The sequence below is a fragment of the Phodopus roborovskii genome, unplaced genomic scaffold (assembly GCF_943737965.1).
Source record: "Phodopus roborovskii unplaced genomic scaffold, PHOROB, whole genome shotgun sequence".
NCBI classification, from domain to species: domain Eukaryota; kingdom Metazoa; phylum Chordata; class Mammalia; order Rodentia; family Cricetidae; genus Phodopus; species Phodopus roborovskii.
Window position 1 is genome coordinate 10695585 of NW_026126525.1, and position 27542 is coordinate 10723126.

Here is a 27542-nt window from a genome sequence, read left to right on the forward strand (position 1 = left end):
ACTGATCCCAGCATGTGGAATGACATGCCTTTAACCCCAGCACTACAGAGGATGATAAGGCAGGAGTCCAGGCTCTCAGTCAGTTTTTAGTCTGCAGGCATGCTGAAGACAGGATTGTCCCCTCCATGGTAGAGGTGAGAAATCTCTAGTGGTTGGCTGCTTTGCTTTTCTAATATTCAGCTTGAACCCCAATATCTGTCTCTCTGTCTTACTATTCTTGCTGCACAAACTCCTGATGTCCTTTGACTCGATCCATGGTGCAGGACCCCAAACCCTGGAACCCAGAGCAAACTGGGGTGTTGCTCAGTAACTGACTCAACCCACACACCTGAAAACTCTGTGTCTTCACAGTGTGATGCTGGGGACTGATGTCAGCAGCACACACAAGTCTCATGAGTGCCTTGCTCCAAATAACATCTCCATTTCAATTAGCAGGCTTGTTTGTACTACTTCCTTGTGAAATTGTGTATGTGTGTGTGTGTGAGAGAGAGAGACAGAGACAGAGACAGAGAGAGGGGGAGGGAGAGACAGACAGACAGACAGACAGACAGAGACAGAGAGGGAGAGAGAGAGAGATAGTGTGGTGAATTGTGAGGATTTGTGCTTGTGAAAGTAGGGCCCACACAGGTCAGAACTTGTCTTATCACTTGAAGCCGCCTTGAGGAGCCTCTGAGAACTGCCTAAAACCAAGCTTGGGTTTACTTAAAAAGCTGTATGGGGCCAGGCAGTGGTGGCCCATTCCTTTAATCCCAGCACTCTGTAAATAGAGGGAGGCAGATCTTAAGTTAGAGGACAGCCTGGTCTATGAGACCTTGTACCAGGACAGCTTCCAAAGCCACAGAGAAACCCTGTCTGGAAAACAAAAATAAAGAAGGATGATGAGGAGGAGGAGGAGGAAGAAGAAAAAGAAGGTGTAATGGCTCTTAAACTATGAGCCTTCTCTCTATCTCTCTCAAACTATGGGATTTTTTTTTTCTAAGACAATGTTGTCTTACTCGGCACCCTAGACTGGCCCAGATGTCCATATTTGGTCTACCTTGGCTGACAACTTCATCCACCTCTCTCAGAGTTTGAAATGCTGACATTATTGGCATCAATATATTCATTTTTTACTTCTGTCCAGAAAGCATTGGTTGAGGAGTCCTTAAATTTAGATGCATTATGGAATTCACATCATCAGTACTAACATTTAAGAAAAGAACTCTTGTTATATGTGCTCAGTAAAATTCTCATGAAGAATAAACCTGGGCAATAATGTATTACTCTAGTGATATTTTATTACACAGAAGAATGGGCTATAGGCCTAGGGGAATATTTTTTTCTTAAAGTAAATCAACAGAGACAACAACTGAAGACTTAAAATACAATAAAATACAAGTCTTTTTTAAAGTAAATGTTTCATACCAGTAGAGGGACTTAATGTTTATTGAGCACCTTTATGTACATAAGGCTACTTCATAGACTTCAAGAGTCCACAGGAATACGAGCCTATAGATTTGAAGCTTGCATGATAGACATGGTGAATTATGGTGGCAATCTCAGTGAGGCAAGAAGAAAATCAAGATTTCAATGCCAGTGTGCAGTACATGAGGCTATCAAATTAAAAGAAAAGTTTGAATGTAGAAGAAAAATTAGTGTCACAATCCCTGTTCACTTTGCACTGTGTTGTCTTCCTTCCTGCAGCCTCTCTGGTGGCCCACAGTGATTGTGGCCTGAGTTCACTGGATGTTAATCCTCTGTGGTCCCTAGAAACATCCTTCAGTGGAAGTGCCAATTCTGACCACTGTAGGTTAGCACTTTTTGTGCAAATAATTGAACGGCCACACAAAATGACTGTGAGGAATGCACAGGCATAGCCCAAGACTGACAGAAGAGTCACAAAAGATTTTGCTACCAATGAGAACTGGACCTCTTCTTCATTCATTAGACACCGGTGTTTTTCATTCCTGAGTCATTGGACCACCCTGAGCCTGAGCCTGGAGTGAGGTTAACAACTGAGAAAGACCCCAGACGGAGAGCATCCAGGTTTACAGGTACAGGACAAAGTCCCTGGTTAGCCCACCCTGACAGAAACACTTAGAAATGCAAAATTGTGCTTCTGAATCCAAGAGACTCTACTTGCTCCCTTGATCCCATGGTCCTCCAAGTCATCCTCAGCCTGCAAGATCCACCTTCTGGCACATCATTTAGTTTCCAGCAATCTGAGCAGTGTGTGCAGCCCTGAGCTCTGCCACCCCAGATGTCCCCAACTTTCCATATCTTCAAATATGGAAGTCATGTTCCCTTATTTACTGCCAGTAAGAAGAAAATCTGGGCACCAGGTCATAGAGAAAAGGCACCACATTAATGGCAGACATTGTAGCAGTGAAGAGCCTCTTGGGATGCCTATGGCCTGGGGTGTATTCATGAGAGCAGAACACATATTTATCCGCAGACAAAACCCCGGCAATGACACAGGCTCCAGAGGGGCATCATGCTCCATCATGCTCCAGTTGGCTGTGTAGTGCAAAAGGTCTTTCAGAATGGGCAAGAGAAGTCATTGTCCCATACACTGACTTTGGTGTACTTTGGAGCCTTAGTGGCCAACTGGGTACTGACTAAGGGACTGTGAGGCAGCAGAGGAAATGAAAATATCAGTGCATTCATGTGCAACTGCTAAGACACTAGGAAAAATAAGAGAGATGCACACAACACAAGATTCTCTTACATGGACATAAAATATACTGCTCTCTAAAAACATTAGGGAAAATCTAAAATGTACATAAATGAGAAAGGGCAAATATATTGGTCAGTGGGAGAGTGGTCAACTCACACGTGGAAGGTTGGAGGTTAACTCTCAAGGATGACACAAACACAGAAAGGAAAAGTCAATCAAACAATGCACATTTCCCAGCTTGCTTGTTGCTTGCTTGCTCAATTGATTTGCTTTTTCCTAAGGGGGTTGGAAACCAGGATCACACATATGCACAGGAGACAAAATATCAAGCAAAGCACACTGACTCTTCCCTCCCCTCCCCTTTCCTTCCCTTCCCTCCTGTCCCCTCCACTCCTCTCCTCTCCTTTTCTTCCTTTCTCCTTTGATGCTTTCCTTTTCTATGTCTTCCATTCCCTTTTTCCTTTCTTCTCTCTCTCTCTCTCTCTCTCTCTCTCTCTCTCTCTCTCTCTCTCTCTCTCTCTCTCTCTCTGTCATACTCTCTGGTACATAACCCAAGACAGGTCTCCATGAAACTATGCCCACTCTTGTCTACTGACTTGTCCATCTCACCTGTGGTTTGGATTTCTTATTTTCTTTAAACCTGGTACCTGGATTAGAACCCAGGACTCCATTTATGACTTCTTCCCCCAACCCTTAATCCTTATTAAATCTATGTGTGCCTCTATCTCTAAGTATCCCTGACTGTTCCGGAACTAGCTTTGTAGACCAGGATGGCCTTGAATTCAGAGATCCACTTGCCTCTGGCTCCCCAGGGCTGTGATTAAAGGTGTGTGCTACCACACCCAGCAGTCCTGTTTGTTTTAAATCTGGGAACAGTGACTTCCTCAAGCTGGCAGGAGCTTGAGACCCTCCTTCTGCCTCCCTCCCTCATAGAAGTCAATTACAGTCCTGTACTAATGTTGCCTTGGGGGTATCAAGGTTTACCAGACAAAAGGGAATGGTGCTTCATATGTTATCCAAGCATTCAGAAAGCTGAGACAGGGGACTCTCTCCAGTGTGAGGATAGCCTGGTCTACATAAAAACTTTCAGGCATTATGGCCTACCCAGTAACAGCTACACAAACACACAGACAACATTACAACGACATAGCTCTGGATTTTTCTGTTTAAAAAAAAAAACAAAAACAAAAACAAAAAAACTTCCGTTAGTTTTATTTTTCAGGTTCTGGAACATTCAAAACAAATTCTTAGGCTATGTAGGTAGGATGCCAATGACTTTCTGCTTCCCTCTCTCTAGCTCCAGAATGGGGGGAATTACAGTAGCACTACTGTGCCCCATTTGATAGACTTTACAGATCCAATGAGGGACTCATGTATAGTGGGAAAGCAGTGTCAAGTGAGGAACATCCCAGGAAGCTAGGGACCCAGGAATTGTTATGTGAGGTCTACATAGTGAGTGGCATGCTCTCTGGAAAAAATTAAAAGAAAATACATGTGAAACCTAAAACATGAAAGATCACACTTTAATAGATATTATGAGATACACACCAGACCACCCGGGACTCTTTATCTACAAGCAAGCACTGTGTGTCCATCGCCCTCATCATCTTTAGATTGTCCATGGTGCAGGAGAGCAAACCCAGGAGCCAAATGCAAGCTGTGCAAGTGTTCAGCACTGAGCTGACCCTCAGCTTCTCGCTCCATGTACTCTTGCACCATGAAAAGCTGAATGCAGATCCCAGGGCCTCACAGGCACCAGGCAAGCACCCACCGCTGAGTTTACCTCTGTTGTGACTAGGTTAGTTTCATTTGTAAACTTTGCTTTTAATTCAATTTCGTGTAGGTAGTCGCATTTGCATAAATGTGTGGTGTGGATTCATGCAGTTGAATGCAGGTGTCCATTCAGATTCCATCATCTGGAGCTGAAATTAGAGGCAGGTGTGAGCTACCTGAGGCGGGTAGAGGAAACTGAATTTGAACCCTCAGAGAGAATTCCATGCCTGTGCTATTCAACTTTGGACATCCCAGTGGCTTTTGGGTTGGTCTCTCTCTCTCTGGGTGTGTGTGTGTGTGTGTGTGTGTGTGTGTGTATGTGTGTGTGTGTGTGTGTTTACCAGGCTTGCCCAGATATGAAGGACACAATAGCAGTCAACTGTATCTACCTTCCCCAATTTGGAATAGTGTTACTGTAGACATGGAGCCATTCCTGGTTTTTTTTTTTTTGTTTTTTTGTTTTTTGTTTTTTGTGTTTTGTTTTTTTGTTTTGTTTTGTTTTGTTTTGGTTTGTTTGTTTTTTTGTCTGTCCAGAGTCCTTACAATCAGTTGGAGGGATGAGAGCCAGACAACACTAATGGAATTTAAGCAGAGGACCATCACTGTGTGTGTTTAGGAAAGATACCAAGGCAGAAGAAAAGTGTGATGCACAAGTATTTTATTGCTGCTTCATCGTACAGAAAATTGAGAATGCAATGGGTAGGCATAGGGAGAGTTTTAAAAAAAACCCAGTTAATAAAAAGATCACAACTGACGACTTCAAATCCAGGTCCTTGGTTCAGTAGATCCCTGAAGCCTGATGAGAGGGAGACTTTCTAGACCCTGAGCCTAGCAGGGCGGCTAAGGACTGAGGAAAAGCCCAGAGGGAGAGCACCCAAGTCTGGAAGTCATGTTCCCTATTTACTGCCAGCAAGGACAGAGTCTGGGCCCCAGGTCATAGACACAACGCACACCGCATTCCTGGCAGGTATTTGTAGCAAAGATGATCCTCTTGGGCTGCCTCTTGGTGCTGAGTGCATCCGTGAGTTCCACACAAAGATGGAGGAATCTTTCTGTGTCGATGCAACCACAGTCATCGTAGCAGTCCACAGGCGCCGGATACTGCTCCCCACTCATCTTGCTCAAGTTGGCTGTGTGCAGCAAAAGGTCCTTCAGGATGGGCACAGAGAAGTCGTTGTCGTACAGGTTGACCTTGGTGAGCAGGGAGCACCGGCTGAGGGCAGGTATGAGGACAGTGAGCTGAGAGTCCTCCATCCTACAACCCTGCAAGTCCAGGGACTGAAGAGTGTGTGCCACATTGTCTAGCAGAAGTCCGAGAGGCATAGGATCTAAAGGCCATAAGACCACACCTCTCAGGTCCAGATGTCTGAGCTGACCCAGGCTTTGGCAACAGGGGAAACAATTCAAGTCTGACTGTGACAGGCGGTAGACAGTGATGGAGAGAGTCTCCAAGGGGTTCCTCAGGCACCTAGGGAGAAACCATAGGTCAGTTCAAGCAAAAGGTTGTGGAGAAGAGCGTGTGCCCTGGAGCTTAGAAAGAGGATGGCGGGGCACACGCATGGCCCAAGGTCAGTTTGAACATGTGAACAATGAAGCAGAGTCTACTTTTCATGGAGTAGAAACCACACCCCCAGCTTTCACCATAACTGAACCCAGTGACAGGAAGGCACCACCCATCCACTCACTACTCCTTAAAGCAAAGTTAAAGAGCAAGGTTTGCTCTGGTAGCTGACCCAGCTCTCCATCCTTGCTTACCTGAAGACCTCTTCGAGGTGGTCTCTCAGGAAGTAGATGCCATTCAGGGAGAGATGCTGCAGACAGTGCAGTTTGGAGAACTGAGACACCAACTTCCTGACACACTTGTCTTCTGCCCTGTTGCCAATTGCCATTGCGTTCTTGTAGATGCGTGCCAGGGAGAGTTTGCGAAGACTTCTCATGTGGCCAAGGTCGGGAGCAAAACGTGCCAGAGTGGACACGTCCCAGCCCATGTTCAGTTGCAGTTCCTCAATGTGCCGTGGATGGAAAACAGTCAAGATGTCCTTGACAGTACGTAGAGGCAGAGCCCAGATCTTCATCTTGGCACAGCAGAGCTGCACGGAGCCTTTCCTGCGCTGCGCCCACTGCAGGAAATATGCTTGCTCTTCGTCCAGTCGGACTCTGAGGCACAGGTCAGCTATGACCTTCAGACGCCGCCTCACAGCATATCTGGGAAGGACCTTCACTACTTTCTCCTCATCCCCAGTCTCTGATGAGCAGTCCGCATCCTCTGTTCCAGGCCACATGGTCCAGAAGTCATGGCGTACTTTCCTGAGGTCGAGCTCCTTAATTTTCTCCCTCCTGGGGGTAAAACGTGTCAAGTGTCAGCAGACACGACGACAGGACCCAAGGTCGGCGAGGCAGCTTCACTACACATCCCTAATGCCAGCTCTTCCCCCCCGCCAAGGTATAAGTCACCTGGGATGGCATGTGTGCTATGCCAGCTCCCGCTGGGCTGCATCTGTAGACCCCACTGCTTTCCCTCCCTCAGTCACTCTGTCTCTACCTAGTCCCATTATTAGTGGTTGTGGGATTCCAGGGACCGGCTCAGTGCACCCTGACCCCATCTTCTCTAAGCTCTAATCCCTGCTCCATGATCCTTACCTCAAGGAATCAGTAGCTTTCCAGGCCCCTCCTCCCTGCACGATGAGCCCATCAGAAGCCTCTGAGCCACTTCCAGGGCCCTTCTCCCTGAGCCCAGGGTCTCGTCTGCGTGTACCCAAGGGCTCCAGTCTACACTACTTGGTTCTCGCTTACCTGGGGTGAAACTCTCTTGCCAGCTGCATGTCTACTGCATCCAACACAGCCTGGAAGGATTCCAAGTCGGGGGTCTTCATCAGTGTCCCCACAGGGAGGCAGGGGAAAGGCCAGGCTGCCACCATTGCCTTCACAACCCTAGTGTGTCTGCCTTTGAAGGCGTCTTTGAACAGTGCCGGGAAGAGCTCCATGGGCAGCTGGTCCAGAGCAGAGATGGCCAAGTCCTCATTTCTCAGCAGAGCCTGCATTGCCTGCTTCATGAGCGTGCCTGGGGTCTGAACACTCATCATGAAGCGTCTGCAGTCGCAAACCGCAAAGGTCCTGGGGAAGCATTCAGGGAAGAACATATTTTCAGGACAAACTTTAGAAAACTTCCTCACCCAGCACAGCAACCGCTCAAGGTCACAGTTTTATTGCTCTGGCAATGGCACAGACACCAACTGAAACCATAGTCCTCACTGGTGGTGGGTAGACAGACTCCTTCACTGCCACCAGTGAGCCTCTCCATCCCATAATGGGCTCATGAATTCCAAGTCAAAATACCTGATGTGCCTCAGCTCTCAAAAATAAATAAATAAGTAAACAAACAAATAAATAAAGGCATCTTGTGTGGTTCAGTGTTTAGTTTAACTGCTACTAAGTAGGATGATGGCAGTGGGTTCCGGATGCTTTCAGGCATCAATCTAACAAACAAACATTAAAAAAAAAAAAAAAAAAAAAAAGTTCACCGCTATTTTGGAAAAGATGCAAACTAAAGCCTGATTCAAGAACTACCTCACAGCTACTGCGAGTCTCTGTGCTCTCCGGGTCTGCTTGGGACCTTATTCCACAAAAACACCATTTTGAAGGTAGCCCAGTATGAGGGAACATGCTAGTGACCTCATCACCCTGAGACTAGATGGCCTTCATTTCCATGCTACCCAGAATTCTGGGGACAGTTTTGGGCTGTTTGAACTTGGGAAACCCTGTCTCAAAACAATCAACAATCACACTGAGATCAACAAGCTATCATAGAGGGACATTTGAGATAAAGGTAAAACTTCCTTTAGAATCAAACCCAGTGTCTTCAGCGTGTTTGTTATCCTGAAGAGACAGAAACCCAAATTTCCTGTCCCTTCTTGGGTCTAAAGACCCTACATCAAACTGCAAGACCCAAGGGACGAGAGTTACTCACTAGTTCTGAGCACTGAGGACAACTGAACCATGCACTTCCTCCAGCTCCAGGTCTCTGAAAGCCCTGGGGGGTCTCTCCTGAAGCCTTTATATACCTCCCTGCTAACCCTCCCTGCTGCAGCCCCACCTTCCAATCCCAAGCTGCTATTAGATTGGATCGTTCGGTGACCACCATTTTCAATCTAATAGTCAACATGCAATCATTTCCTCAATTGAATCAAACCAAGTGTGAAAATGCCCCTCCCCCAGCCCCTCTAAGTCTGGATAAATATCAACATTGCAATTGCTAATTAACTACACAACACTGAGTTTATTGATTTGTTCTCTTATTGACTTATTTACTACTTAGTTTTAAATTTGATACAGAGACTGGATCTAGATCCGAAGTCAAAGTTGTATTGGAACTCTAACCCTCCTAATCCTTTTCCCGTGGATTCCTTCACTCTGGTTCCCATCACAGACTCTGTGCATTCACTCTCCGTCATGCACAGTCCCACCACTCTGTCACGTACACTCTCCCCCGCCTGGCCCCCAACGTCTGACACAAGGGAGACAAGGGCAGAATGGAAGCTGTTCTCACAGATCTGAGCACAGCCTTCACCTCTAGACTATGCTGGTGTGAGTCCCCTGACCCCTGATTAAACTCTCCCGTTTCTGATCTCTTTCCAGGAGATTGGTTGGACATGACTCCATAAAGGATCCCAAGCCATCATTACTGAAATCTGTCCTTTTTTTGTACCCCACTTCAATCCTTTGCTTCATGAGTGGTCACCTCAAGACCTCCATTCAGCATATGTGGAAACAAGATGTAACTTCCATATTCTAATGCATTTGTGAATTCCATAATGCATCTAAATTTAAGGACTCCTCAACCAATGCTTTCTGGACAGAAGTAAAAATGAATATATTGATGCCAATAATGTCAGCATTTCAAACTCTAAGAGAGGTGGATGAAGTTGTCAGCCAAGGTAGACCAAATATGGACATCTGGGCCAGTCTAGGGTGCCGAGTAAGACAACATTGTCTTAGAAAAAAAAATCCCATAGTTTGAGAGAGATAGAGAGAAGGCTCATAGTTTAAGAGCCATTACACCTTCTTTTTCTTCTTCCTCCTCCTCCTCATCATCATCCTTCTTTATTTTTGTTTTCCAGACAGGGTTTCTCTGTGGCTTTGGAAGCTGTCCTGGTACTAGGTCTCATAGACCAGGCTGTCCTCTAACTTAAGATCTGCCTCCCTCTATTTACAGAGTGCTGGGATTAAAGGAATGGGCCACCACTGCCTGGCCCCATACAGCTTTTTAAGTGAACCAAAGTTTGGTTTTAGGCAGTTCTCAGATGCTCCTCAAGGCGGCTTCAAGTGATAAGACAAGTTCTGACCTGTGTGGGCCCTACTTTCACAAGCACAAATCCTCACAATTCACCACACTATCTCTCTCTCTCTCCCTCTCTGTCTCTGTCTCTGTCTCTCTCTCTCTCTCTCTCTCACACACACACACACAATTTCACAAGGAAGTAGTACAAACAAACCTGCTAATTGAAATGGAGATGTTGTTTGGAGCGAGGCACTCGTGTGACTTGTGTGTGCTGCTGACATCAGTCCCCAGCATCACACTGTGAAGACACAGAGTTTTCAGGTGTGTGGGTTGAGTCAGTTACTGAGCAACACCCCAGTTTGCTCTGGGTTCCAGGGTTTGGGGTCCTGCACCTTGGATTGAGTCAAAGGACATCAGGAGTTTGTGCAGCAAGAATAGTAAGACAGAGAGACAGATATTGGGGTTCAAGCTGAATATTAGAAAAGCAAAGCAGCCAACCACTAGAGATTTCTCACCTCTACCATGGAGGGGACAATCCTGTCCTCAGCATGCCTGCAGACTAAAAACTGACTGAGAGCCTGGACTCCTGCCTTATCATCCTCTGTAGTGCTGGGGTTAAAGGCATGTCATTCCACATGCTGGGATCAGAGTCGGGAGCTGTGTTTCTCTGCTCGACTGATGCTCTCTCATGTAGCCCAGGTTGGCCTTGAACTCACAAAGATCTGTCTGCCTTGTCTCCTGTGTATTGGGTTTAATAGTGTGGCTTCCATTCTCTTCTATGCCTATGTAGTGGCTTAGGTGTGTGGCTAACTAGTAGGTTAGCTCTTAACTAGGTGTATTGTTTACTAGTGATTTACTTCTGCATTCTGCTTTCAGGTAAGCTTTATTAGTTAGGGTTACAAACAATATCAACACAAGTTTGTCAGTGTATAAAGTACTTGTGAAACAAAGCCAGGTCCCAAATTGTGAGCATGAGACAGTCGTCTCCAATGCCCATATGCCTTGTCATGACATGGGCAGAGGAGAGTTGCCTTCCCCGCACCCCACCCTGATGCCCGTCAATGCCTGAGTTAGATGGGAAAGCTGGCCTTGTGGCCATTTTTTGCCTAAGTCTCAAAGATCTCCAAGAAGACTACCATGCAGACATACCCACCAAACTGCAAAAGCAAGGTTTATTGTTCATCCAACCATGATAGGAACCCTGTCTAGCAAGCTGACTTAGCAGCCTCCAGAGGGAATGAAATCCCTTGTTTATTGCTAGAATTTAAAGAACAAAATCATAGGATTGCATAAGTAGATACAGGGTAGTTTCTGATTGGTTGACATTTGGGAACAATTAGTGGAATTTTTCAAAGTCATATTTTGCAAGAAATGCCTGTGTACCAATTACTCTCATTGGCCAGTACTGAAAGGGAAAATTCTGTGGTTTCTATGGCTCGGTCTTGTTATTTGAACATGGCCATAGTTTTTAGCATTGAACACTTAGCATTGAACATAGCAATAGTTTTTAGAATTGTATACTGGAACCACAGGGGTGGTTTTGATCTCACTTGGACTTTCTTTTGTTGGCAAACAGTCCCTAGGAACCAAGTATCTAGGAGGCTGGGCAGGTGTGGAGTTTCTTGTGTTCAGTTTTGGCCCTAGGCTCCACGAGGCCAGGGGACCTGGAGTTTCTTTGTGTGAGTCAGAGTCCTACTTGTCTTTTCTGTGGCCTGTCATAGTTGCTAACACAGGGGGCTGAGTGAGGGTCTGGTCCCTTCAGTCATAAGAGTTGGAAAGCCACTTTTGATGCCACCAGCTTCAACACTCTGGAGAGCAGGATCTTCACCTCAACAGAGTGGTGCAATATATCCAACCCTGTAAGCACAGTGTGGGAGAGCCAGCACAGAAACTGTGGCCATGGGAGAGCTTTCCACATTAGCCATCTTTCTTGTGGCAGCATGGCAGAGGGAAAAAGTGACACCCCCCATCCCGCCTTCAACATGTGAGTCAGGAGGGAGAGATGGCCCTGTGGTCAGAAGAGTGGGAGAACAACCATCCATGACCCCCCCCACCCCCGCCCCCACGACCACCCCTGACACCTGCTGCAATGATCTGGAGAGGAGGTCCTGCACCTGGCCAGAGCAGCACAATTGAGCCAACCCTGATAGCCGAGGTGTGGGTGAACCACCACCCACTGTGAGCATGGGAGATCTGTCCACATTACCCATGTATCTTGAAGTGGCAAGGGGAGAGGAGAGTTGCCCCTATACCCACCCATCAAGGCCTGAGGCAGGGGCCAGTGCTGAGCCTATAGAGATTAGAGTGTGACAGCTATCCCTGACCCACACCAGCTACAACACTCTCGAGAGCACACTATAGAGCCAATGTTGTTAGCTCAAGTGTTGCTGTTCCAGCCCTGAGACTGTGACCATGGAGCGCTATTCCCACCTCCCATCTAGGGGACCAACCTTCAGCTGCCCAGACCCAAACCTAGGGTTATAACTTGGCCCAATATCCACTCCATCTGAGATCTGCTGGAGCACGTGAAGGGACCTGACCCTCAGATGGAAAGCTGCAGTATCTCTACAACAGGGGGGATTCCAGAGAGAGTCCTGGTGGGGGCCCAGAATTGAACTTGCAATGAAGATCAGGATCTTGAACTGGACCAATGACTCTGCTATGAATTCTTGCAAGTAGAGATGTATGGACAAAGGGGTATACAACTTGTTTTACTGCAAATTCCATGAGGACATTTTTAAATCCTTCCATTTTTTTTCTCTCTTTGTTTTCCTTTTTTTCTCTCGAATTTCATTTTCTTCTTGGGGTGGGTGGGGTGATATGTGGATGCAGGGGCAATGGGCAGATGGAAAGGAGTGCATGGGATGAATGAATGGTATCAAGATAGATGATGTGAAAAGACTCAGAATAAATAATAAACTTTTTAAAAAAGTCACTTGTGGATACATAATCACAAGGAATTGGGTGTCTATTTTGCATAGACAGTTACCCATTCTATATCAACTTTAAAGTTTAGGTACACCTCACTTGATAGTGTGCTTACCTACATATTAATTAGATCTGTGTACCCCATTAAACAGGGTATAACACATACAGCCAACTTATTTTACCCCTCTGGAGATAGAGACAACAGAGGACAATTGGTTGTCAACCCAGCTCCATGATCAAGAAACTTTCTCTTGATTTAGAGCCAGAGTCCCTCAGCATTTTTATTCTGGAATCTCTATTTCATCTTACCTTCTCAGTGATGGGCCAAAAGTTGTAAAACAAACAAATAAATAAATAGATAAATAAAATAAAATAAAAATTTTTAAATGGAACTTTGAAATCGTTTGAATTGTAAAGACTGGGGAATTTTTAAAGTTGTGATGCTACATATTGTGATGCTATTATGTAAAACTGACATGAGATCATGGGGATAAACAAGGAAAAGTTATCATGACATGATTGCAAGGATGCTGGACAACACTGTACACTCTTAACCTCATCTCCAGCCATACTCTGACACACACCATCTATTCAAAGAACTTTAAGCTTGTTTTCTTGTTAGGTACCTGAATAACCCCACCCTGTCAGTGACTCAATTAACCCCTAGGAACACAGTGGAGCCATCTACATGAGTTCCCATGCACCAGTAAGCTAAAACTCCAGGATTTGAGATGGGTGAGACTGGCAGACTAAAGTCCTGCACGCCGCCCAATTCTGCCAGCCAATGTTGGACCACCCCCGAAGACCCTGGTCTAGGAAAACTGTCACTAAGGGCATATTCAACTCATTGTCATCCATACCTGTCCTGAGATGCTGATCCCAGTTCACCATATTCAATTCCCATGGCAACCAAACCTACAAATCTGTCTTGTGGTCCAGCTACTCCACACTGCCAGGGTGAGATATTTAATCCTGCAGTTGAACCCTGTCCTTCAGAGGGAAGGGGCTATAACAATTAATGTATTCCTTTGGTGGGAGAACTCCCTAGTATTATGATACACTGAAGGCTACTGAGGAGGTGAGAATTATCCCCTTTGGTACTGACCAATGTCTTCGATGGTGCAAATGATGTGTCCACAATCATCCCAGTCTATGTGATTGGTGGACCCCTGCCTAGTAGGTTCTAAATAGTAAAGACTCTCCTTTGGACACCGTGAAATGACAGAGAAGGCCCAGGTTCTGGTCAGAGTGAAATGACTAAGGTAGTGCTGTCCTGTTCTGACTCCAGTTTGTGTTTGTTTTTAATGGGTTTTGGCCCTCTATACCATTCCACACAACACTACCACTTGCTTTGGCAACACATAAGATATTTCCATGGTCTTGACCATCCTCCCAATGCATTAACCAAGACAATCGACACGCTATGGCTAATATAAGTACTTAGCCCTGCCAGGAATGGGTATTTAAGGTTACTCTGACCATCAATTCTTTGGTGTACCTTTGTGGTTTTGCCTTTACAAATGCTTTGTCTATGAACTAGGGCACCATGAGGCTCTTCAAATACTCAAGCCACTCTTGGTCTGGCCGTCAATAAAATGGACCTCAAAGTTTTCATGGGTTTAATCAGTCTGGTTGTCAGTAACTATCTCCAGTGCATCATGGCATTGGAGGTCCCACTGAGGTCTCCACGATTGCCATGACTCAGCCTTGCTGCCAGGCCAGAGGCCAGGAAGTAGTGGTGGGGGGGGGGCGGGCTCCTCCAGACAAACGTTCCAGGACTCCTGATCCTCTCGTTGGTGCAGGGAGGTCCTAAACATGGAAACAAAGTCCTAATGAGACTTAGATGTGAGCCTGTACACTGAATCCAGGTGTGAATCTGGCTGAGGAAGACAGCCTTCAGATTACATCAATAGGCAGTGGTGGGTCCCCTTCAGGTTAGGGGCTCTAGCCTTCCTCCAGGTTAGGGAGATATGGTCCTTTTGGTATCCCTCCTCCTGGTGTGAGAAGAAAATTTCTCCCAAGAATCTCTTCCTGTCTACCTGCACAAGGGCCCCCTGCATTCTGGTTTGGATTTTGCTTGAATGAATGCCTGGCCAACTGTATGAATGATCAAATGCATGGCAGACAAGTTTGACAGAGGGAGTTGTGGTTGCTTAGATTCTTGATTTTGTCACTGGTGTTTTTGTTTTGTCTTCTTTCCCCAAAAGCTGAGCTGACTCTGAGTAGGATTCCGCCACAAGGTGGCACTCTCTAGTAAGTGCTACTTTTGCTCTCTGGTGTCTGCTGGGTTTTTGTTTGTTTGTTTTTTGTTTTTGTTTTTTTTCCTTTCTGGATTCTGCCACCGGGTAGCACCCTGGCTTCTCTTCATTGCCATAGGTACTGGGCTGGTCATATGGTTCTTTTATTTATAATTCATTTTTGGCTGTCTTTTAGTGAAATGCATTTGTGGCTATACAAGGGAAATTATATCAGTTTAAATGGTATTATGTCCTGGTTAAATATATAATGCTTTTGTACATGAGATAGCTGTACCGTGTAAGGCATAATTACGTCCTAGATCTTATTTTCATTTGGAAATTATGGACAATGTAAAGAGATATTATCCTGTGGTTTTCCTCCTCTTCCCACTCCTGATGACTTTATTTAAAAAAAAAAAAAGTCCTCCCATGTGTTTTAGTTCATTCCAGATACAGAGAGGTCTGGGCAACTAGATTAGCCATTATAGCTCAGCTGTTGGCACAGGCCTTTAATCCCAGAACATGGACCCCAGAGGCAGGCAGATCTCTTAGTTCAAGGCCAGCCTGGCCTGCAGAGTGAGTTCCAGGATAACCAATGCTGCACAGAGAAACCCTATTTCAAAAAAAAAAAATTGAAAGGAAGAAAGAAAGAAAGGTAGGTCATCGTATTCCCGATACAGTTTCACTGCATAGTCCAGGCTGATTTCACACTCTCAATCCTTTTTCCTAAGCCTCTGAAGTGAGGACATGACCTTACATGGCTCTGACTGTCCTGGAACTCAAGATGTAGATCAGGATGGCCTTGAGCACCCAGAGATCCTCCTGACCTTGCCTCTCAAGTGCTGGGATTAAGGGCCTATTCCCACACAACTGGCTTGACATCTTTAATTTCTAAGTGTCTGAACAAGAATAGTTCAAACCTTCCCTATCAAATCCCAAATATTTTATGCTGTCCTGCTTTGGTCATAAGTCCAGCTAAGGACACACCCCCTTGGCTCAGGAGAGAGTTCATTGGTAGAACATTTGTCTACAATGCACAAGACTGTGGGCCCCATATAGAGACTGTAACTAGAGGAGATGAACCAGAGAGACAGGAGGATGTGATCCCCTCTATGTAGAACTTCATTCATCTCTAGCCCTTCTGCATGTTACTCAGACATTATAAACTCTGATACATATGAAGACTTAGAGTCCATGTGAGAGCCAGACATGAAACACCTGCTTACAGAGTCCTCCAGTCTCTGTAGAAGCTAATTCTCTGGGCTGTCCAGCCTCTTGGTCCTGACCCTGCAGGCAGTATTAAGGGTGGGCTCACTCTTACAACCAGGGTCTCTAGCTGGACCAGCCATTGGTTGGCCACTCCCACAAGCTCTGTGTCTCTCCTATACTCCAGCACATCTTACAGGCAGGACAAATTGTATGTAGAAAGTTATGTGGCTGGGTTTGAGTTCTGATCCCTCCATGGGAAGTCTTGCCAAGATATAGAGATGGCTATTTGACTTTCTTATTTCTGGATGCCACAAGGTGGAATCCTCAGTATTGTATTCTCCTTCCCAAGACTGTGTTGATCTGCTGGGCATTGATGTCACCCACAGGATGCAGAGGTAGGCAGATCCTGTGAGGTCAAGACCTGCCTAGTCTACAAGAGCTAGTTCCAGGACAGCCTCTAAAACCAGAGGAACCCTGTGTTGGTCTGTGAGTAGTGACTGTAGGTAAAATATAAAATGATTTGCACATGATAATGTATTCTGATCAGTGTGCAACTTATTATACTCAGCTTGAGTATGATTTTAAGTGAATTATGATAGACCCTATTATGTCCCAAATGGTACTGTCACAGCAATCACATTTTTTCATGTTTTTTTTTTCTCTTTCCAGAGTGTACTTGATAAAAACCTTACAATTAATTCTTGTATGGACATCAGCCAAAAAGAGTTAGTTGTATTGAAGCAAAGGATCTATATTTTAATAAACACAAAAATGAAATAAAAGAGTGTCATCCAAAATTACTTTCCAGCTATCAGATTAGATCCACAAATATGAGAAAAATTAAGGGCTAGATGAATAAAAGATAAAGATGGGGAATTACAATTGAATAGTGGAAATATAGTTATATCTGGTAAAAGAAGGGCTTCAAAGAGTAGAGGAATTTTGAACAGTACAGGAGACTTATATAGTACTGACCATACTTATATAGTAGGATCCATGAAGAATGGAGGCTGGATGTGGTGGTGATAGCCTTGATCTCAGCAATTAGGAGGTGGAGGCAGAACAAGAGGATTAAGAGTTCAAGGCCAGGAGCTGGAGACAGAGATGCCTCAGGACTGTAGAGCACTTGCTTCTCTTCCAGAGCAGCCTAGTTTGGCTTCCAGCAAACAAATCAGGCAACTAATTTAGGAATCCTATGCCTCTGGTACTTGCACTAGGGGACATGCACCTCCTCATCACATAAACATAACTAAAGCAACGAAAAGTAACTTTTATACGAGATCAAGGCTGGCAGGTTACAGTCAAATATTTTTTAAGTGACAAAGCAAAGAGCATAGCTCGGGTTGAAACACGTCCCATTCTCTCGGCATTGCCTTTTCCTACTGTCATCTTTGATCTGCACACAGAGTCCCCTAATACACTGAGTATCCTAGATTAAAACCCCTACAATCCCAACCTCCTTCAGAGGTGTGTCTGTACTGCTCACTTTAAGACCCCTACACAAAGCCCTCTATGTAACCACCCTGAAAAAGAAGGACCAAAAGTAGCACTCCCCTATTTACTGCAAGCAAGAACAAAGCCTGGTCTCCTGCTCATACACACAGCGCTTAGAACATCTACTGCAGACATCTGTAGCAGAGATGCTCTTGGGCTGCCTTATGGCCTTGAGGGTATCCATGAGCACAGGGCAAAATTGTTCAAATCTCTCTATGGAGACCAGACCCAGCTCATAGCACTCCTGAGGGGCAGGGTACTGCTCCATGGCCATGTTGCTCAAGTTGGCTGTGTGGTGGAGAAGGTCACTCAAGACATTCATGTAGAAGTCATTGCTATAGAAATTGACCTTTGTGAGCTTGGGGAATTGGCTGAGGGCAGGGAGGAGGACACTGAGCTGAGAGTCCTTTATCCCACACCCCTCCAATTCCAGAGTCTCAAGGGAGTCTGCCACTTTCTGCAGGAGAACCCTGAGAGGCATCAGACAGAAATTGGACAGTAGGACTCCACTCATGTCCAGATGTTTTAGTTGACAGAGACACCAACACTGGGACAAATGATACAAGTCTGACCGAAACAGCTTGCAGTGAGTGACAGAGAAGGTTTCCAGGTGATTCTTCAGGTTCCTAGGCAGAGACCAAAGGGTTAGTTCTGACAGATGATGCTGGAGAGGGTGTGTGGTGGGATTACACAACAGTAGAAGGGGACATGTGTCCCAGTGTCAGTTGGACCACTGTGGGATGGCTCAGTGCACAGCTCTGTAGCACCTTCTCCTCACTGACACAGAATTCCTGTGCAGCTGTTATACCCTAGTGCATATAAGGGAAGGACCCACCCATGGACGACCTGACAGTACTTCAGGCAGTTGTCACTGCCCTCTGCTCCCTTGTCACCTCCTCTGTGGGGATTCCCAGTCTCCACCCCATATTGACCCTCAAACCCCTATGGGCCATTTCCCATCCTCTCAGCCCCTATTGTTCCAAGCAATTCCTGCATGGGAAATCTTGGTGGCTGTTCACACAAATTGAGCACAGACCCCCTGGGAGCTATGCGGGCTTTCTGATCCTCCACTCTTTGGGTTCCCTCCTTTCTCTGTTCCCTTCCTGTTAGCTTAGCCAGGATCTAAGGGAGAAAGTACAGTATTATCACTAAATCTCAGCAATCCAAGTCATTTGTGACGCACTATGCACACACTGTCTACCCCAATTGAGGTCTCTGCTTCATGTGTGGTCATGGAACACGTGGCTTCAGCTTACACAGAAACAAGACCATGCTTAGATATCCTAATGGCTCCTTCACAATTCATTCTCCAAGGACTGGAAGATACCAGGCCCATAACTCTTTAACATAAAATTCAAAGTTTTGCTCTGGTAACAGAAACAGCTCTCTATCCATCCTTACCTGAGCAAGTGTTTCATGTTGTCACTGAGAAAACAGATCCCATCCATATAGAGATGCTGGAGGCTGCTGATACCGGAGAGCTCAGATATGAAAGTGCGAACAAACCACTTGTAGTCTGATGTATAGGCATGCTCAAATGTGTTCTTGTTGGTCCAGACCAGAGAAAGTGTGTGAAGATTTCTCATATGCGCGAAGTAGGGATAAAATCGTAACAGAGAACTCCAACTCCAATCTATGGTGAATTCTAACACCTCAATATTCCACAGCCCGATAATTTTCCGGAACATACTGACATGATCTTCAGACATGTTCTTCAGACAATAACACAATCTTCATGTTCCCACAGCACAGCTGTAGGGAGTCTTTTCTATGCTGAGCCCCAGGCAAGAAATCTGTTTCTTCTTCCTCCTGTGTGAACCTGGAGTAGAGGTCAGTTATCACCTTCAGACGCTGCCTCTGCTCATATCTGGGAGGGGGCTTCACTGCTTGCTTCTCACTCACAGTCTCAGCTGAGCAGTCCTCATCTTCTGTCTCAGCCTCTATGGTCCAGATGTCACGGTGCACCCTCCGAAAATCCAGTATTCGAAGATTCCCCCTCCTGTGAGTTAGACAGGTGAAAGGTCACAGAGAGAGGAGACCCCACAGACATTCAGGTCCTTTCCACACACCTCTCATGTCAGCTCTGCCTTTCTCCCATGAGGATTTCTGCAAAGCTTGTTTGTTTTTTCCCAGCACTGAGTGTCCAACAACCTCATGGTCCCTGGCAATGGCTCTCTCTGAGCTGCATCACTAGCCCTCTGCCTTGCTTCCCTGCAATCAGTTACTCTTGACCTGGTACAACTAGTGCCTGTGGGAGAGACAGGGACAGGCTCCTCCCCCTGTGCCCACATCTTCTCTATTCCTCCCCCACACGCAACTGTCCTTCCCCATCAGAGCTCACCAGCAGGCAAGGCTTCTGCAGTCTTCCAGGCTGATGCTACCAAGGCCTCTGATTTCCCTCTGACCCCATTATCTCAACTCTGAATTTGTCTACCCTGTACAGCAGGTTCCTCCATGTGACCCTACATAGGTCATACTTACATGGAGTGATCCTGCTGTCTCAGCAGGCCACCACAGCCTGAGAAAACTCCAGGTTGCCGGAGGTCATCAAGGTCCCCACAGGGATGTAGGGTAAAGGCCAGGCTGCCACCATTACCCTCACAATGTTAGGGAGTCTGCAAATGAAGGCCTCCTGGAACAGTGGTAGGAAGAGCATCTTTGGCAGGTCTTCCAGAGCAGAGATGGCCAAGGCCTCATCTCTCAGCAGCGCCTTCCTTGCCAGCTTCTCCAGTGTGGGTGGGGTCCGGATGCTCATCTTGTTGGGTCCTGGAAACTTCCAAGAAAGACATCCAAGGAAATGTCAATTCTTATAAACACAAATCAATCTCCAGGAAGTATCTATCTCTTAAAGATCACAAGAAAAAAAATCCTATCAGACATGGTGCCTCTGGCTTCTCATACCAGAGTGTGGTGTATGAAGAGCTAGTAGACAATAGTTCCAGGCCAGCTGTGGTACTGGAGAAGACCTGAACACAGATCACACACACACAAAAGAAAAAAAAAAAAAAACCAACCCACACAGACACTCCTGTTCAGGAGGCAGAGTCAGGAGGATTTCTGTAATTTTAGTATTAAGTTCCAGGCTACCCAAAACTTCATATTAAACAAACACCAAACTTAATCCAATTCAATAGCTTTTCTGTCAACAGCAACAAAGGAAAACTGAGTAACTTTTTAAATTTTTTTTTTTCATTTTAATTTCCAATCCCAGTTTCTGCAGGGAAAAGGGGTCAGCCAAAGAAACATACTTTGTTCCTGCAGCCAGAACCAAAGAAATGCACCCTGATCCTGAAACCAATGCCAAAGAAACACACTTTGTCCCTTGAGTCAGAGCCAGTGAAAGAAACACACCCTGGTCCTAAAGTTAGAGCCAAAAGGCTGAAAAGGACCAGTGAAAGAAACATACTTTAGCCCTGAAACCAGAGCCAAATCTGACCCTAAACCTGTGCAGAAAACCAACCAATCCCTGAACAGTAGATCTAGCTATCCTAAAGTCCAGGATAGAGAAATCTGACCAATTCCCATCCCGGAAATCTGCCTGGGAAAACCCTGCCCCCTAAGAATTCCTCTACAGCTTGTGGCTGTCCAGCAGCCTCCTTCCATCCTGGCAGAGGCCACTCTCCTGGATTCTTCCCTCCCAATAAATCTCTTGAATGAGTGGAGAGGAGCAGGGCTGCCACACTTTCGCTGGGGAAATCTTCCCCTGGCAGAATGGAGTTGCTACACTCAGCTAGCTCTCCAGTCTCCAGGGGGAGTCCACTGGGAAGCCGTCGGACCCGAGCAGAACTGATAGACCAGGGAAACCCTCTCTTGCCAGAGCAGAGCTGATACACGGGGGAATCCTTTCCCTGAAGCAGGGCTGTAAACTGCTATGCTTACTGTGACTGAGGTATTCCTTGGCTTGCCGAGCTCCAGGATACCTTCCTATCCGGGCAGTATTCTGTGAATCCCAAGTGTCAGAATACCTGTCCCATACAATCTGCCCCAAATCCTTATGGTTCCTTCTCTCTCCCCTTCTTCTAATCCCCTCCTCCACCCATCCTAATCCCAATCCACTCCACAGAGGGGATAAGGCCTCCCTTGAGCAGTCAAAGTCTGGGAAAGCTAGTTGAGTCTGAACCAAGCCTGTTCCCCCTGAATCAGGCTAGGCAAGGTAACCTCCTACCCCTGCTGTAGAGAGCTGCGAAGTGCCACACCTTAAAGATGGTGCTGGCTTCCTCCTTCCACCTTCCCAATGGTGAGCGCTCTCTGTCATAAACAAGTCCTTATTTGGCTAAGCCTGTTCAGCTTGCTAGCTTCTGTATAAGAGAAGCCTATCTGCAGGGTCCATGTGGCCACTAGGGTTGGTCAGCGCAAGGGGATTTAAACCTGTGCAGGCCTTCCCCTGGGGTCAGAAGAAGAAGCTTTTTCAAGGATCCTGATTAAACTCTTAGAAGAAGATCTCCCCTGAGTTGCATCTTCCTTAATGGTCGAGGTTGGGTGAGACACATTCCCCCCCAACACACACATAATGGGCTCCTAAAAGCCAGTTCATCCACCTGGAATAAGTCCTAGTCCCACTAGGCCGTCGCCACAAACAGATTGAGATTAAATAATTTTAACGTGTTTCTTCTCCCCTTAAAATCTTCTCACTCTCTAGAATTTCTGATTTCCCTTTACTATCCTCTCATTTTCACTGTAAATTAATAAAAGAAAGAAAACCTTGAAGCTAGATGCTGTCAATGCAGGCAATCTTTTGGAGTTCTGGACTAGCATGCACCAGGATGGTGTATTTTATCCCCAGCACTGGATAAAGAGGCCACAGTGCCTGTCCCAACCAGCCCTTAGAAGCAGGAACAGAGGGGTCACTGTTTGAGGTCAGCTAGATATGGATGGAGTTTCTATGCTAGCCTTGGCAATAGTCCATATTTTTGTTATTGTTGCTGTTGTCTGACAGAGGAGCTCTCTTTGTATCCCTCCCTGGCTGTCCTGGAACTCACTATCTAGACCAAGACAGCTTCAAACTCAGTTTGCTTCTGCCTTCCAAGTACTGGGATTGAAAATGTGAACCACCATGCTGGTAAAGCATCTTGTTTTAGAAAGTAAAGCCAGTGGTGAGATCCTTTAATGCCAGCACTAGGGAGGCTGAGACAGGTGGCTCTCTGTGAGTTCAAGGCCAACCTGGTCTACTGAGCCAGTTCCAGGAGAGATTCCAAAGCTACAGAGCATCCCTGCCTGAATAAAACCATAAGTCAATAAACAAACAAACAAACAAAGAGTAAAACCAACTCCTGGGCATGTTGGCACACATCTTTAATCCTAGTACCCGGGGGGCAGAGGCAGGCAGATGTCTGAGTTCAAGGCCAGCCTGGTTGGTACACATAATATTGAGTTCCAGGAGAACTGGGACTGTTTCATAGAGAAATCCTGTCTTGAAAAACCAAAAAGAAAGTAAAACCAGCAAAAGAAGTAAACTCGTTATAACTTAAATGAGATAAACAACCACAACAGAACATTAGCACACGCTTGAGTAACAACATGCAATGTCAGCCAATAGGAGCTAACTAAGGCTGGGTGTCTACATAGCCTGGGCTACTCAGACAGTTCTGGGACAATCTGGCCAACATGGCAAAACCTTGACCCCAAGATTTAAAGCAATCACAAGTTAAAAATGAAAAAAAGTGGTATTTAAGAGCAAGACAAAACTGCATTTGAAGTCAAAATCAGCCCCCCATCACCTCATCTGGAAACAAAAATGAGAACCCCTGTGCCTTTAGGTCTGCTGTGGAGAGTGTCTGGCTGGGTGAATCCACTAACATAGGTAGAAATGGTAGAGACAAAGAAAAGAAACAAAAGCACATTGTTGGAAACATTAGTGTGAGATCAGCTCACCTGAGAAGTCTCTGCCATAGGTTTCTGGTGGTATCAGGGCTCATTCTGAGACTTTCGTTGGTGGGAATTGGGTGTTGTTTTTTCATTCCAAAAGTTTTATTTCTTTGTCTCTCATGGTGTTAGGTCTGACAGTATCTGTCAGTGACAGGATGTCACTAACACAGAGGGGACATTTTACCATTGAGATAAAGTGACAAATTAAACCAATTAAAAAAATTTATAGCACTACATTTGTACATTAAAAAGAAGAGAGTTTCCAAATGATACTCGACCAATGCAACTCAAAAAAATAGGAAATCAAGAATCAACATTAGATGGAAAGACACAAAGATCAGAGCCAGATTCAGTTTAAACCCAAACTAATAAAAAATAGTAGGACAATTAAACAGATGGTCAGTGAGCCTGAAAATGAGAAAAGCCTCCACAGTGTATGGAAATAGAGACTTTACAAATAGACTAGTTAACTGGGAATCACAAGTTAACAACGGCCCCAAGTGAGGCCGTTTTCAAAGAGTCACTTTGACCAAGTGCTACATTTCTTTCCTTGGCCCTTCTCTATGCTCCCATGGCATAATAGTCACCCCCACATCCATACCAGGCTCCCGGGCCTCTGGCGGGAATGTCAAGCTCTCACTGCTCATGATGTCAAGAATGTACACTAGCCATGTAAGCAAGTGTCATACAAGCTCCTCTGGAGACAAGTCCCTTCCCTTCCCTCCTAGCAGTATTGATCACTAGAAGGGGTTTGTGTCTGGAATGGAGCCTGGCTCACACTCTCCCCAGGCAAGGTTACTACCACTAAAGATAAGTAACCAGTGCTCTTTCTTGGCCTTAAACCAGAAACCTCACCAGAAGCAACTTAACAGGGAAAGGGGTTTGTGTGGCCACTGATCCTGAAATGCACTGCGGCGTGCAATTGTGGGAAAGAAGTGGTGGAAAGAGTGGGCGGGGCCTGCTCATGGAGGTCAAACAGGAAGCAGAAAGATGATGTGGTGCTGTTTGATTTCTCTTAAACTCATTCCTGGCCTGTGGTCCATCAGATGGTGATGGGAGATGCCATTATGTACATATGCTTCTCATACTGGTTAATGAATAAAGCAATGTTGGCCAATAGGAAAGGAAGATAGGAGGGACTAGGAGACAAGGAGGAAATAGGAAGTAGTAAGGAGGAGCCAAGATGGAGAGTCGGGAGAAAGCAGTATGCTGGCTCCCCGGTAAGAGAAATACATAGATCAGCAGAAATGGGTTAATAATTAAGGCAGAGCTAGCCGATAAGAAACAAGTAACCGGGCCAACAGAATTTTATCTAATACCGAGTCTCATTGTGTTATTTGGGGCTGGCACGGCGGCAGAACAAGACCGATTGGGGCTGTCGCGGCTGCAGGACAAGACCACGGAGGGTGGAAAAACTGTACATCTTACAAGATGGTACCTACCACTCCATTCAGTGTGGTTCACCTTCCTGCTCAGTTAGACATTGTTGCAAAATCGCCGAGGGCTGGGTCTCATGCAGGTTTCCCATTTGTCAGACCTGAGTCAGACCTGACCTCACTGGCTCTGGTCACGAGTTTCTACATTTCCCCATTATGGTCTGGACTCCATTGTTCATATTATCTCTCTTCCCTCACTTTAATTGTACTCCAGGAGCTGGGCCTATTGATTAGTTGTGGATTTCTGAATCTGCTTCCATCTGTTTCGGGAAGGGGAGGCCTTACCCTTTCTGAGATGCAAATTGGAGGTGGGAAGAAGGGGGGGAGCTGGAGGATAGATGGGAGGGGGAACCGAGATTGGGATGTAAAAAATAAATTAATAATAATAAATGAAAAGGAAACAGGCAGAATTTTCTCTCAAAGTCGTTGTGCCAGATTGTATTCTCACTGGTCCCTGGTACAAAGTGTCCTCCTTAGCAGTTGGGAATTCTAGTGTTCCCGACTCTGGGCATTCTACCCAAGGTATAATGGAACCCCCACCTTTCCTTTAATTCTTTGAACATTCCATACATTTATGCAATGCACTTTGATAATGCCCATCCATCCATCCATCACTATCTCCATCTCTAACACTGTACCTCACCACAACTCCGACAATTCCATGTGCTACTTTTCATTGTTGATTTAACAACCTCTCGAATTCACTTAGTGTTACCTGTATGGAATAGGTGTGCTTCCATCCATTGGGACATACACAATCAATCAGCATCCAAGACCTGAGAGGAGAGTGACTCTCTGCAGCCATCCACTGCCAATGGCTCCTGCACCAAGGGTAAGGTCTTGGGGCCCTTCTCCATTGTTGTTTTAAATTGTGTTTCTGAGATCATATGATGATAACCTCTTCCATATTTCTGTGTTCCTTGTGCATGTGCTCTTCTATTAGGGTTGTTGGTCTACTCACTAATAATGTGTTTTGCTTCTTTACTGTTGAGGGATAAGAACTTCATGATTCCTGTGGATAACATTCTTTTATCAAATGTACCCTTTGCAAATACATTTTGTTACTCCATGTCTCATATTCTTATCTTGACACTTTTGTAAAGCAAAAATGCACCCCGCCCAATTCTGCCATCCTGACATAAGAAAGCCATGGCAGATATGGAACCTGAAATGGCCATTTCTGTAGCTTGGCAAGACTTCCTGTGGAGGGATTAGAACACTAACCCAGCCACATGACTTTCAACCTACAATTTGTCCTGTCTGTAAGATGTGCTGGAGTATAGGACACATCTGAGATGCTTCATCTAGCAACTGATGGACAGAGATGTACAGAACCACAACCAAATATTACACAGACCTCAGGAATCCTGCTGAAGAGAGGAAGAATTGTAGGAGCCAGATGGGTCAAGGATATCATGAGAAAACCCCCAGAACCAACTAACCTAGGCCCATAGGAGCTCAGAGTCTGGATGGACAGCAAGGGAGGCTACACAGGACTGACCTAGGCCCTCTGCATGTATGTGACAGTTGTGTAGCTTGGTCTTCTTGTGGGATTTAACAGTTGCAGCAGGAGCAATTGACTCTTGCTGGCTTTGTACCCTCATCCTCATACAGGGTTGCCTCAGCCAGCCTTCATCTTGATGGGTATCACTGGGAGACCAACCCTCCACTCAATAGAAATGGAGGAGTAGATGGGGGCTGGGGATAGGCAGAGAGATGGGGAGGAACTGGGAGGAGATTAAAACTGCTGGGAGTGACAATTTGTCTTTCCTAGGGATACGAACCTTCATGGTTAACCAAGAAAAAGCCTTAAAAGTGTACACACATACAATACTAGATAGACGTAAGATTGAATTTATGTATTATTTGCGTATAAATAAATCTATAGCAATTAAGGATAAGACTACAAAATTGAAACTGACATGGAAGGGAAGAACAGGGAGGAATTGTAGGGAACAGAGAAATGGTGTAATTATACTTTTATTTCAAAAAGTATCTTTGATCCCCGAGTGCCTTCATTTTACAGCAGGAGTTCATTCCATCTGTGTTTAAATGCCAAAAGTTTCCCCACAATATGTGTAATATTTCCCATTAAAAACTTCTCCTTTGCTCTGACCTGCAGCTGCCAGACACATCCTGCTACCGAATCCCCCAGAGGGACCTGGAGGCAGAACAAAGGACCAATATCTCATGCCATTCCTGCCCTTCCCCTTCACCCTCTGCTAGAAAAGACTGGAATAGACCCCACCTGTATCCACTGGAAGAAGACATGGGAAAGTGACAGTAAAAGAACATATCTAACAACAGAAAGTCTTATATGACACTACCAGAGAAAGAAAGAATATTAAGAGCAGTGAGGAAAAAAGGCCAAGTAACAAAAACCTATCAGAATTACACCTGACTTCTCCATGGAAACTCTCAAGGCCAGAAGGTCCTGGATAGATATGCTACAAACACTAAGAAACCACGGATGCCCACCCGGGCTACTATACCCAACAAAATTCTCAATCACTATAGATGGAGAAAACAAGATACTCCATGATAGAACCAGATTTACACAATACATATTCACAGATCCAGCCCTACCAAAAGTTCTGAAGGGAAACTCCAATCCAAGGAAGTTAACTACACTCACAAAAACATAGGCAATAGGTAATCCCACTTTA

General features: G+C 45.5%; 2 protein-coding genes across 2 annotated transcripts; both read right to left on the reverse strand.

Moving 5' to 3' along the window:
* Window positions 1-5329: 5329 nt before the first annotated feature.
* LOC127232359 (PRAME family member 8-like) lies at window positions 5330-7555 on the reverse strand. The gene is given in 4 exon segments (XM_051198424.1): window positions 5330-5897; window positions 6185-6766; window positions 7223-7530; window positions 7532-7555. Coding segments are annotated over 4 exon segments (1482 nt in total).
* A 10084-nt stretch (window positions 7556-17639) lies between these two features.
* Window positions 17640-19161, reverse strand: LOC127232433 (oogenesin-1-like). The gene is made up of 2 exons (XM_051198576.1): window positions 18977-19161; window positions 17640-18201 (listed from the first exon to the last, which is right to left on the reverse strand). The coding sequence occupies exons 1-2, from the start codon at window positions 19159-19161 to the stop codon at window positions 17640-17642; spliced, it is 747 nt and encodes a 248-aa protein (XP_051054533.1).
* Window positions 19162-27542: the final 8381 nt, after the last annotated feature.

Bases quoted from the DNA above. Each gene is read 5' to 3' on its own strand.
- LOC127232433 (XM_051198576.1), bottom strand. From the start codon at position 19,161: ATGAGAAATCTTCACACACTTTCTCTGGTCTGGACCAACAAGAACACA. The intron at 18,202-18,976 runs GTAAGGATGGAT...GTCTCTGCCTAG, and splicing joins AACATGAAACACTTGCTCAG to GAACCTGAAGAATCACCTGG.